This window comes from Furipterus horrens, unplaced genomic scaffold (assembly GCF_987537825.1).
Source record: "Furipterus horrens unplaced genomic scaffold, mFurHor1.1.pri manual_scaffold_5, whole genome shotgun sequence".
NCBI lineage: Eukaryota > Metazoa > Chordata > Mammalia > Chiroptera > Furipteridae > Furipterus > Furipterus horrens.
Genome location: NW_028327175.1, coordinates 101,003,837 through 101,017,395, shown reverse-complemented (window position 1 = coordinate 101,017,395; position 13,559 = coordinate 101,003,837). Strand labels below are relative to the sequence as shown.

The 13,559-nt window shown below is 49.0% G+C and overlaps 1 protein-coding gene across 2 annotated transcripts in view; it reads right to left on the bottom strand.

Moving 5' to 3' along the window:
- Positions 1-9,870: 9,870 nt before the first annotated feature.
- Positions 9,871-13,559, bottom strand: part of GALNT17 (polypeptide N-acetylgalactosaminyltransferase 17) — a 447,810-nt gene continuing 444,121 nt past the window's right edge. For both annotated transcript variants that reach the window (XM_090276912.1, XM_090276913.1), the window contains 2 exons: positions 12,073-12,240; positions 9,871-11,505 (listed from right to left, as the gene is read on the bottom strand). In XM_090276912.1, the coding sequence (XP_090133038.1) occupies positions 11,377-11,505; positions 12,073-12,240 (297 nt within the window). In that variant the 3' untranslated portion in view covers positions 9,871-11,376. The remainder of the gene's footprint in view (positions 11,506-12,072; positions 12,241-13,559) is intronic.

Below are 13,559 nucleotides of genomic sequence, written 5' to 3'. Positions count from 1 at the left end.
CTACAATTAATCAATCAATATTGATATATCATTCTTAACTACAGTTCATAATTTATTCAAGTTTCCTTAATTCTTCTACCCAATGTTCTTTTTTTTCTATTTCAGGATCTCATCCCCAACTACATCACATTTAGTAATTTTTTTCCCTTAGGCTCCTCTTGACTGTGACATTTTCTCTGACATTCCTTATCTCTGATGACCTTCACTGTGTTGAGGAGTCCTGGTCAGGTATTTTGTAGGATGCCCCTCTCTTACACTTGTCTGATGTTTTCCTAATGATGCAACAGGAGTTATGGGGTTTTTTTGGAGAAAGACTGCAGAGGTGACAGTCATTTTCATCACATTATATCAGTGCAATATACTATTGACATGATTTATGGCTGCTAATGTTGACCTTGATCACCTGGCTAAAGTAATTAGTCAGGTGTCTCCACTGTAAAGTGATTCTTTCTCCCCTGTCCATATCCTATTCTTTGGAAAGAATTCACAATTAGGAAGTGGGAAGTTATGCTCCCCCTATTTAGAGTGAAGGCTTTATATAATTTATTTGGCATTCTTCTGTACAATTTTGCCTCTTCCCATGGAAACATTTTAAAACTATAAGTCTGTGAGAGTTCCTTCTTCTCCTCCCCTTGCTAGACCTAACAGAAGCCTGTTGCATTTTTTTTGAAACAAAAATTTAGGGATGCGCATTTTGACTTTGCCCATGACTAAATACTAAGCATTAAATCATTTATTTATTTATTTGAGAGAAGATATATATATACACACACACATATGTATGTATATATACATATATAGATGTATGTGTTTGTGTAGATGTGTGTGTGTGTGTATGTGTGTGTGTATGGAGAGAGAGAGAGGAGGAGAGAGAGAGGTTGAGAGAGAAACATTGATTTGTTGTTCAAATGCATTCATTGGTTGCTTCTTGCATGTGCCTTGATTGGAGATTGAATCTGCAAAATTGGTGTATTAGGATGATGCTCTAATCAACTGAGCTAAACTATGAACTGTCAAGTTTGTTCCTCCCCTTCAAAAGTGATGTGTAACTGTCAGGTAGCCTTGCTCTGAGTAATCACTCAGAGACCACTCTAGAATTAAACAATAGGTTTATTGAGGGGAATGCGGGGAGGGGGTTGAAGAAAGAGGAAACTCCTGGACCAACTCAAGAGCCGCCATTGGAGCAAGGGAAATGAGGGAAAGGTGATTCCTGATCTATCTAGAGGCCTGTAGAAGGAAGAGAAGGGGAAAGGGGGAGTGAAGACTCCACGTCACCCATGCAGGTCCATAGGAACTGCCTGCCTTAGCCTCTGCAGGCACCATCTCCACACTTTGCCAAACACATATTTTGGTTAGGGTGAGCCCGCCCACCAACACATCCAGTAGGTCATTTACATCTCTCTGCTTTTCCCCCACCAGGCCAGTCACCATATCTGGTTAGGTCCCTCAACATTTCCTCTGGGAATAAACAAAGTCCATTATCATTTCCTATGGGAGGGGCTAGGACCGGGTTTATTTGCATATGGTTCATTTGCATACACCAAAAGCCGAGGTGGGCATTTCAGCTGCCTCCATGTTCTGACAGTAACAAGTGTAACTTTCATCTCCTAGCTGGTATGTGCATCTCCACAAAGAGCTCTTTCAGGACCCACTTCTGCCACCCCAGCACAGAGCTCACATTCTCACCAGTGCTGGAGGCTGGGACAGGAACCATCAGAAGGTTCACCTAAGATCAGCAGAGTCACCTAAGCACAGGACTGGCAGTCACATTGAAGACCCCCTACTCTGCTTGCACCTCTCCAGCAACAGAACTCAGTTCCTCCTGAGACCTCCAGCCCTGCTTTGGGAGGACGGCTCTATTAGAAAGCAGATTCTTACACTGAGCTCAAAGCAACAGCCCAGCTTCCATCCGTGTGGCCCCAGTCTGACTCCCTGAGTCATAAAGAACAAATCCAAACCACGGCTTTTCTCCCATGGGTGTTCTCCAGCCTCCTCACCCCCACCCTACGGCCCATTGAATCTTTAAGGCAGTGAACATGTCCTCCAAGTTCAACACAGTTGGTTGGTGTCTTCCTTGAGAAGATGTGATTTCCAGGTTCATTACCACTCCAGCTGCTCTCCTTTGTGGAAATCCAAGGTGGCAGGACAATCGCTCCATCCAGCATTTTTCACTCCAAGTTCTGACTGGCTTCTCTTGGAAACTGCTGACCCATACTGAGGTGACTATTAACTAAAGCCCATTTCACTTTATCCTCTCCTAGCACACTTTAGTATAGCTGGCTTTCTGGGTCAAAGTGCGGGAACTTCCATTTATCCCATTAAATTTAATCATGTCATGACCTCATTATGTATTATATATATGAAGTTATAGGGATCTATATGCAAGGAAAAAATAAGGAAGGATGTTCATAAACATCTCTGGATGGTGGGATTACTCATGCTATTTTCCTTCTGTTATTACTTACTTGTACTTACCGTCAATTAATTTATAAATTGCCAAAAAATAAAAATAAAAAAGTTCTTTTTTGCTTCCACTCTTGTTTGAGCGACACTATTTTCTTAGCCTGTTGAGGACACATTGAACTGTTTCAGACAGAACTGGCTATTCTTTCTTGTGAGTCTTCCAAGCACATACATTTTTTGCCACTTCGACGTGACGAGGGGAAGCCAGCGTCTGAGGCAGAGGCCAGGGTAAGGCAGCACTGGCTGTTCTGAATCAGCCAACGCCTCCCTGGGACAAGGTTCCCCCAGGGCCTGGGATATGCTGCATGAAGTCAGCGTGCTAACTGAACCTGCTCCTCTTGGGTCTAAGTGCATGGCAGAGAACCCAGACATAATCCTGCTCCCCTCGGCCCAAGGCTTTCCTATTAGAACAGAGACAGAACAGCAGAGCCACTGGCTAAGTTGTGAGGCCTGTTGGTTATGAACGAGCGCTTCTGAGTGACACAGACTGAGTGGGAAACCCACACCTGCCATTACAGACTGTGATATCAGGACAGGTTCTCAATCTCTCTGAGCCTCAGTGTCCTCACCTGTAAAGGAAACAGTTGTAACTGCTGTGAACTTGCTGGGAGAATTAGGAGAGCGGATGCCGGCGAACGCCTTTGTGAGGTGCCTGGAACGCAGTATGTGCTCATATAATGGCAGTGGTTATAGCTGTGGTGTGAAGTCCCCTTTTCTACCCCAGTCCCCCAGGCACGGGGCTGGCTCCATCCTACATGTGCCTACATACCCCCAGGCGTTGGCGGTGGCAGCTCATGAAGGAACCAGCCCACCAACAATAGAAATTTCAGGAAAGCAAAAAACACAACACAAAAAGAAAGTACCAAAACAGAGCACAAATAACAAACCTTATTGCTCTGGATAATTCTTCTGGGGTAAGAAAGATTTTTAAGAAGCTGAAACTTAAAACAAAAACACAACCCCCAAACAGCAAATAAATTCCCACCACAACAACCCAGAGCACAGACTGTTTCCTCCTCGGACAGAGATGGCAGCTTTCTTCCACCAGCTGTCTTCACTCATGTGCTCCTCACAGCCGTCAAGAGCTGGGCCCTGTCTCATAGGACAGCTCTTGGAGACTGTCACGTGCCCTGGGAACGCCTAGGAGAGCATAGACCCTCCACCAGGGGCAGGGACAGGGGCAGGCCAGGGGCAGGCTGCTGACAGCCTGAGCACAGCATTGCCAGAAACAGGAGTTTCTGGCCTTCTCTTTCCCCGGGCTCCAGCGGAGCTGATGTCCTCTGCTGTCACTTACCTTGAGCCTAGCACTGTGCTGGTCACTGCTTAGAACCCCATAGAAACTCTCCAGAAAGAAATGCAGGTTCACTCCAGGGGCCCAGAGCAGCAACTCCACCCTCTGACAAAATTCTAGAAGCAGCCCTGAGACATGCTTGGTGCCTCATTAATTTGGGCAAATACATAGTAGATTAGATTGAGCCTGTGGGGGCAAAGGAAGCTAAATTATAAAATGGTGGCGAGGAAACACAGTTTCAGTGCACACGGTGCCCAGACTTCCCTCTGGTTTCTACCTTGGCACCAGGCGAGGGAATTAACTTTCTTTTTCTTTTCCCTTCCTTCCTTCCTTCCTTCCTTCCTTCCTTCCTTCCTTCCTTCCTTCCTTCCTTCCTTCCTTCCTTCCTCCTTCCCTCCCTCCCTCATCTGAGGGTATATTTATTGATTTTAGAAAGAGAGAGAGAGAGAAATATCGATGTGTAAGAGAAACATTGACCAGTTGCCTCCCCTATAAGCCCTGACCAGGAACCAAATCCACAGCCTTTCAGTGCACGGGAAGATGCTCCAATTAAGTTAGCCGCCTGGCCACGGCTCTGTGGGGAGCCTCTTTAAAGAACATCTAAGAAGTGGGTACAAATATCAGAGTGGTACAATCTTGAGGGGAGTCTCGGAGGCACTCAGAAGCCATGCAGTTAAATAGCTTTGCATTTAAATTCTTCGTTTTCTAAGCCTAGCTCGTTTGAGCAAAGGTACAGTCACCTTTAATTCAATGATCAGGAATTCTGAATTGGAGAAGTTGTGGCTCCTAATCATAAACAGAAAGTCAAAGATGTGAACTTAGCCTCCAGAAACTTGTTTTGGTGACTTGGGTCAAGACAGGGAAGCGTCATTTCCCCTTGTTATGTTTTCAAGGGCAAAAAAGTCTTGAGAAAATGTAAAATCTGGGCAGTGCACATACTCCTTTTTGTTGTTTTCATGACATGATTATGAACACCAATTCTTTCTTTCTTTTTTAATCCTCACCCAAAGATATATTTATTGATTTTACAGAGAGAGAGAGAGAGAGAGAGAGAAATCAATGTGAGAAAGAAACATCGATCAATTGCCTCTCGCACGCACCCTGACTGGGATCACACCCGTAACCTTTTGGTGTATGGGATGATGCTCCGATCAACTGAGCCACCTGGACAGGGTTAAACGGCATTTCTTATGAGGTTTCTGTAGACACCCCACCATCTGAGGTCCATGTTGGTGCTCACCAGTGCTCCTGTGATGTGCCCACCAGAAGCCCCACTTGTCCTGCATTTCCAAGCTGGATTTCATGCCGGGTAAGAGCTCAGACTCCCAGGGCAGTGGGAGGGTTCATAATTTTAGCTACCAAAGAACTGACAACCTCCCTCTGACTAACGCTTTCCAAAATCCTTCCCAATGAGATTTTGCGTCCCATTGAACACTGGAAGAAAAAAGAATTCTGTGACTTTCACTTAGGAGATTTTGTTCTTTTCCACATATGGTAACAAGCTTGATAATGACCCAAACACGAGCAACCAGAAGAAAAGCAAGAACTGAAAACAAGCGCTGAGGGGAATAACTGTTTTCTCACGGGGATGAGAACTGTCGTCTGCCTGTGGGTGTCATGTCCTTATCGAGCTCTGAAACGAGCTCCGAGTGTGCAGATGCGGTGAGCCAGGCTGTGCTTCTCCATCCGGCGCTTCGGCGGCACAGGCGGGCTCTCTGACTCCTGCCGCCGCAAAATATCAAGAAGATTTTCAAATTTTGTGTCTTCATTTTGACAATTATCTGAAAACTAACTTAAGCATTTCCTGAATCATGTGGATGAGCAGGTTGGCACTGATGGTGCATTTGGGACATGGGTTTGTGTCTCAAGAGCATTGGCGCTAAGTAGGTCTACAGTGATTGTCGCAGATGGAAGAGAAGAGGGGTGGGGAGACTGTGATATAAATGCACTCGCCCCTCAGGAAAGTCAGTGGAATAGATTCCCGGAGAGCTGGGTTTCTATCTGCCCTGTTCACTACTCTAATCGTTAGCCACACCCTCAACTGGTAGTTAGTGCTCAGTAAATAAATACATTAAAAATACTTGGAGTACAGAAAAGCGGGTGGGAGGATCAGCTTATCAGCAGGCACAGAAGCTCAGCAAGGGGGTGCCGTCACCTTATCCGAAGCAGCAGCCATTAGCTGCAGTGAACAACACTGCCACCGGGGTGAATCAATGTGGTTAACTCATGTTTTATTGACTTTGGAGACAGATTTCTCTGTGCTGACCTGTAAATTTATTTTATTTTAGAGTCATAATGGGTCTATGAGCCAAGCCATTTTATGTTTAGTATACATATTTGAGAAACACTAAAAAGAAAAATAAATTAGGTCAGCCCTAACAGCCTGTAAGGAATGACCTTTTTTCTTTAGAAGGATCCCATCTATTACTTTTCTTAAGAAATAGTAAGTAAGCATTTTCCACAGTATATCTGCCCAATCCTGTGGCAAATTGGGCCATGGCTTCCCTAGCCAAGGAAGTTAACCATTTCTTCAGGAATAAACTGTGTCCCCTGATAAAGCTGCTGCCTCTGGAATACAGGTTGTTTCTCTCAGCTGCACTCAGCAGTGTTAAAGCTTCAAGAAGGAGCACCGCCTTTGACGGGCACAGTGAATTTGAATAGCCAGTTGATCTTGTTTTCAGAGTTGCAGAGGGTAGGACAGTAGAGAGAGGTTACTGAGACTTGCACTTGCTTGGCTCACTGTCAGAAAGTTTTCTGCCCTAGAACACACAAGCTGTCTCCAGACTTTATAAAGCAGAGATGGGCTGATTACCTGGAGAGGTGGGTGGGCATCCAGTGGGAGAGTGGATTAGATATATTGATCCTGCTGATAATAACCAGCTCTGCCTGGCAGCCTCCCGTGTCCTGCAACCGTCGCAGCATCAATGACCCCTGCCTGGCTTTCTTAGTTCCTCACCTTGGCCTGTTGTGCTTGGGCTGTGCTGGGCGTCCAGGGCAATAGGGAGCCATCTAGCTGGGAGCTACATTGCAAGATCCAGCTGCCAGCTAGAGCCTCTTTGGGGAAAGAGCACTGAAATCTGCAAATATGCCAAGACTCCCCATTCATGCCAATAGGCGAGACCCCCTTTCATGACTGCCCAGGCTCCAGGGTCCAGGGTGGAGAGGCCCAATATATAGGGTCTATTTTCTTCTCTCAGTGTAAGCTTTATATTCATCACATACTTGCTTAATGTATGTTAGCTCCTTCTTCCTCCCTTTCTCCCTCCCGTCCAATAAGCCTTACACAGCAAGCCACAGGGTATGTGTCCACATGTATTTGTTGAGTTAAGATGGGCCTCTAGAGTTTGGGGTCCACCACTGATCCCCATACTCAGGCCTAGGAAACTTGCTGGTAAGTGAGAAAGCAGAGTGGCCAAGACACTCAGATTTGTGATTCAGGAGAGGACGGGGCAGCTGATAGGAACTGATGATCTGCCAACTGCTGATTGAAGCTCAGATCCAAACAAGAGGCTGCAACACTGGCAGTGAGCAGGGATCGGAACCTGAGTCCAGCCAGCTGGCAGTTCCCAGATTGCATGGGCCACCTGGCTCCTGAGCAGGCTCCAGGCCCCTCCCAAGCCCATCTCACTCCAACCAGGGGTCCCTCCACCTTTCTCAGAGCAGCAAAGTGGAAGGAGAAACAGCATGCAAATCAGGGACAACTCCCTCATTCTCAGCCCTGGGAGAGTCTCCAGCTCTGCCCAGGTCTGACTTCTTCTGCCTTTTGTGAAATGAGTATGTGTGTAGGGGTGGGAGCGGGGGATACTTTTCAAGAATGGTGGGGAAAATGTCAGCTAAACTTTTTTTAAAAAGGCTTCAGAAACCCAAGTAAAAAACCTTGGAATGGCTGATGACGGAGGCTTCAGGCCCAAATTGTGCTTTCCCAGTCTTTTCTATCGCTTCTCCTTTTCTAGCCACCAGAATAAGTATAAAGAACGCATTAGAGAAATAACATATAGATTCAAAGACATTGGCTTTGGCGGCTTGGACATGTATCAGGAATACCATCTGTGATAATCTTTGCCATATAAATTGAGGGAGGGGGATAGAGAAAGAAGAAAGAAGTAGCCACCAGATGGGAGTGGGGAGCGGCAGGGTGAGGGGACTGAATGGACAGAGGGAGATTAGCAAAGGATGTCAGAGCTCAGGGGCCTCTGCAGCGTCCACCTGCGCTGGCTGAGAGAGGGTAGACCGATCTGTCACTTCTTAAGCTACAGATGGTGCTGACTTGCACCGAAGGAGTGTAAGGTCTCCCTGGAGCCCCATGCTTAGAGCTGCTGCCCACAGTCCCGGGCAGAGATGTGTATCTCTGGAACTTCTGAATCCCCCTAGAGGATCGGGACCCCACGTTCCCTCAGGTTCCCCCAGGGCCCTGCTTCTTTTCTCTTCTCCATCTCTGGCTTTTATTCTTTTTTTTCTGCCTTGGCCCTTGGCCTGCCACCCCATGGCCTTCAGACCACTGGGGCCATGCAGGACAAAGAGGATGTGGCCTCATGCTCTGGCCAGTCTCCTCAGCCAGCCTCACCTTTGGAAGGAAGCCCAGGTGAGTGCTGACAGCCTGTGCTGATATGAATGGACAGCCCGGGGCTTCTGAATGCTGAACCGAGGGAGGGAGCACTCATACTCCTGTCTGAAGGCAAAAAGCCTCCCTGGCCCCAAACCAGCTTCCCCACCCCTCCCCCCACACAAGGAAACCACCCAAACTTCCTGTCCTGCTGCTGGTGACCCCCAACAAGAGCAGTGTTTATCTTGTGAGTTTCAGGACACTTCCTGATGCGGTATTTTAGGGGTGCAGCAGGAGTACAGGTGAGCCCAGAGTGCCATGAGCATGCTCAGTGCATCAGGTGTGGGTTCCACCAGCCCAGACTTGGGTTTGACGTTGTGGGAGAACAAGCAGGTCTGTCGGCTGCTTTGGTCTGAGGCAGTTTCTGGTCCGTTTCCTGCAGGAGGAAGGATCCCATAGGGGCCCACTGAGAACCTCAGCAGGATTTGGGCTCAGTCTCAGCTAATGGTAAAAAAGCATGTTGCTTTCTTTGAACTTCTACTTTAAGACCCACACAGGAGAAGCCCTGGCTGTTGTGGCTCAATGGATTGAGCACTGGCCTGCAAACCAAAGGGTCGCCGGTTCGATTCCCAGTCAGAGCACATACCTGGGTTGCAAGCCAGGTCCCCAATTGGGCGTGTGCAAGAGGTAACCACATATTGATGTTTTTCCCCCCTCTTTTTCTCCCTCCCCTTCTCTCTAAAAATAAAAATATAAATAAATAAATACAATCTTAAAAAGGAAAAAAGACCCACACAGGAGAGAGAATGGCTTAGTCAGGCTGGGACTCCTCCCCGAAGCACCGCCCTGTGACATGGTCTCAGCGTCTCTCTGGACCCCACATGGGAACCCACAGATCTTCAGCTCTTTTCACTTCACAGTTACCTGAGACTCTGATATTTGGGGTCGATGAACTCATTACCAAGTAGCAGCATTTTCTATCAACATGTTTGTAGAGCCCAATTCCCCAGTTCTCATAGAACCTAACAGAAAAATGGTAACTGGTAAGCGTGTCTGTGTGTTGTATGATATCAAACTAGATGGGAAAGAGGCACGGGGCTGTCACAGCCTAGGGACCTCCCCACCTCCGACTCCTTCCAGGAGCGAGCCCATAACAGAAGGCTTCGTGTCCTTTCAGATTTCACTTTTCCATGAACAGAAGGGGCAGCTGGTTCCACCACAGGCTCCATGGTCTCCGGAGGAGGAAGTGGGTGGCCGGCAGCAGGAGGGGCGGGTCTGTATGGCTCAGCCAGGCCAACCCCAGCCCTCCTGTTCCTTAGCGGTTTCTGCACCAGCCTGACCCTCCCAGTCCAACAGGGGTTAGTTGGCCATTGCCAGCCAAATGCCAGCTTGTGCTCCTTCAGCGGTGGGGCAAAGGCAAGTACAAGGGTGGGCTGGGTGTGTCTCAGCCCCAGGCTGTGAGGGCTTTTGCCTGCAATAAGACCAAACCCCCCAAACCAAAGGACCCCTCTGCCACACCCCAAGAGTCCCCCAGCTCCAGTTTCTGGAGAAATCAAGAAGCAAACAAGGCGGCTTTGGGAAATGCTCACATGTGTTTATTTCACAAGGGGGGCATGGGGCAGGGCTGGTCACCAACAAGATGCCACCAGATGAAACATATGAACCCCAACCTGGGCAACTACGGGGTTTGGTTCTGGGCAGGGCTTGACCTTTGGGGACAGCATGAGGGAGAGAGATGGGAACTGGCAGAAGGAGAGTCTTCTGTCTGGGGCACCACACAGGGCAAGGCCCAACTCCATCCTTCTGTCCAGACATGTGGCCACCCCCCACCCCGCAAGCTTCTCAGCAGCCTTGTCCTGACCCAGGCAGACAATGAAGCGGCAAGGCCAAAGCCACACTGCTACACCCGCTCTACCACGCTCTCTCACACACACACACCCAGACACGCATGCCAGGTGTGTCACGCATGCATGCACGCACATGCAGCCACACACGCCCTGCCACGCGCACCGCACAGGCACACATATGCATATGCATGCACACACATCCATATATTAACTCTGATTTATAAGCGCACCCTAACCAGAGGGCAATCGAAAAAAATTATTACTCTTCAGAGAGGAATCGACTGCCTTCTCCCGTCAGCCAACAGAGCATGGGCAGAAATGAGGTGAGCACAGAGCATCCTCGAGGGCCCTGGCCCCCTCTGCTGTGCTGGCTCCAATCCCTAAGCTCCAGGGGAGGCCCCTTGCTGCTCCCCCTGGGGCAGCCTCCGTGAGTCAGGGCTCCCTGGTTCCCCGGGCAGGCAGAGCAGCACTGGCCTGGCTCCAGCCTGGGGGTCCCGCACAGCTCAGGCTACCCAGTGTGCTCAGCCTATTTCTGTCTCAGCTCCCTCCAGACCCAGGCAGAAGAGCTGTCCCAGGAGCATAGGAGCTTAATTAATGCCCAGGCGACCATAGACGTCCCAGCTCCTTACAGGCCATCTCAGGGAGGGTCCGGAAAAACCCAGAGCTGGAGCCCCATGCCGCCTAATGGGAAGGTTTCGGGTGCAGGCTGCCTTGGTTGTGAATGGACATCTGGGCAGAAGCAACTTTAGAGGAAACTGAGTCTCGGGGCCTCGCTGCCTCCTCTGAGCAGGGGGAGCTAGGATGTGGCTGAGACCCACCCCCCGACTCTGTTGAGTGCTGGGGTGGAATTCAGAATCTGCTGCTGTGAGAGAGAGAGAGGAGAGGCCCCTGCCAGGCCAGGCCTGATAGTGGGCGAGGAGATGACAAAGGAGAGGCAGATGTCTCACTCCTTGGTACCAGGTACACATCTGGGCTGCAGAAGACTCAGCTCCTTGGTTCTCAGAGGAGGGTTGGGGTGGGGGCGCTTTGCCAGGGTCCAGGAGCCCCGTGAAGCTGAGTGCCTGATGTAGACATAATGTGTCCTTCTGGGGCCTGCAGGCTGCCCTGGAGAAGCCCGGGACACCCATGAGCACCTGCTGGCTCCCGACTGTCTCTCCACCAGTGTGGCTGGTGCAGAGCATGGGCAGACCCTGTCCTGGGGGCCAGGCTCTGGGGTCCCCAGCTTCCCCCAACTACTTGATGGAATTCTTAATCGTCCACCTCTGTCCCGTGCAGCTGCGGAGGATGAGGTCAATGCCAGCCAGGCCACGGTTCTCCACCTCTAGGCAGCGCCCAGTGCCCTTATTCATAATGGCTCCATTCTGGGAGGAGATGGGGGTACATGGGTGAGAGAGAGAGGAGAAGGGGAGGGAGACAGAGGCTTAACCACCATAATGCCTAGTACCTGGCCTCGGGAATGATCCCACCAAAATTCTTTGTACAGGGGGAGGGATCATTAGGGCCCCCTCTGGAAATTCTAGTCAGAAAATAAATAAGCTTCATCAAGTTTGAGTGGCTGAACCAGGGAATGAGGATCAGTGGAGATTGGTGTCGGAAGCAGGACTTTCCAGAGATATTTGAGGTCTGACATTGTTAATCCTACTGGCTTTAGGTACTTAGCAGATTTCATAGAAATCACCTCCACACCCCCCTCCCAAGATTAATCAGAGCCAACCCAGCCTAGAACTGCTGCAGGGATCTGGAAGGCTGTCTCCCATGGAAATGCCCCACCAATTTCTCCCCAATGTGCTTTGGGTCCAGGCGTCTGCCCCAGGGGTGGGAGACCTTCGGTGCACTTCACTGGGTACTCTTGGACAAGTCAGACTGCTGTGCGGTCAGCAGCATCCTCACCTGCCCCGGGGTGTCAGCCCTGTCCATGGAGCACTCACCTGGATGAAGGTCCACCGCTTGTACAGGCTGCTCTTGACCTTGTCACAGTCAAGTAGCTGCGGCAAGCGACTCTTGGAGTTGTCTACCAGGCAGCGGGTGTCAGGGAGGAGCGTGGTGGTCCCCAGGGCTCCCACGTGCAGAAAGCCTTCCTTGGTGTAGCGGGCGAGCTGTGGAGAGAGCAGAGTGCCAGGGGAGTGGGGACGGAAGGCAGGAAAACAGGGCTCAGGTCTGCAGGTCTCCCTCGTGCCCCTGCCAGAGCTGCGGTCCTGGCCCCCACTTCAGGCCTGTCCCACCCACCAACACACATGCCCAGCTTGCAGGAGAACCCTGCCAGGAAGCCCTTGGGTTTGCTCAGCCTGGACACAGATTCCTCTGGGTTGCTTTCTAATTATTTTCCTAAGCATCTCCTCGTCAATGTTTCAGGAATCTAGCCTTCTGTCCAGCGACACAGGGGAGCAGGAATAAGTGAAAGAGCAGGACAGCTGATTTCTAAAACCTGGCTCTGCTTCCAGCTGGCTGGGCCACCTTGAATAATTCACTTAACCTTTCTGAGCTTCCATTTCCTTCTCATTTATAATTGAGGATTAATTAAATCTACTCTGCTGCAAGGGACCCAAAGCGGCAGTGCATGGAAGAAGAAGCAGACATCGTTAAAGAGCATTCAACATCATAGGTTTTAAAATAAATAAAACAGCAATGAGATACCACATATTAAAAAAGGACTTATTCCCATTTTGTCAAGGTTAGCATAAGATGGGCTGAAGAGAGGGTAAATTACTCTAACATTGCAAAAAAGGAGATTTCAAAATACACACTTTGTGCTTTTAAAATGTTCCTCTCCTTTAATTCAATAAATCTACTTTTTGAAATCTATCCCAAGTAAATAATCAGAACTGTGAACAAGTTTATGTATAGGGTATTTACTGTACATTATTTATAACATCCTAAATGTGCAACACAGTCCTGGTACTTGCTTTCTGTGCCATGTACTGCAAGGAGTGCTGGGAGATGGTGAGAGATTGCAAAAATGGCCACATCTTTCACTCTTCCTCTGTACACTGTTAGTAGTGTGATTTTGCAGAAATTTCCATCAAGTGGACTAAAATTCCCCATCCCTTGAATACTGATGACCTGCTTTGGCCAACAGAATGTAGCAGAATTGAGGATGTGCCTGTTCCTGAATTAAACCTTGCATACTTCCACCCTCTTGAAACTCTGTTGCCACCATGGCAATAAGCTCAGGATGACCTGCTTGAGGGTGAGGGACAACCGCTAGACAAGGGGATGAGGTCATCGGAGATCAGGTAGCCCTCAGTCAACCTGCTAGCTGATAGAAGATTTGTGAATGAATCCCACCAAAATCAGCTGAGCCTGGTCCAGATCACAGAACCATTCAGTTGGCCTATGGACTCATGAGCAATAATAAAGCATACGTTCTTAAGCCACTAAGTTTGGGATAGTTGTTATGCAGCAATAGCTAACTGAT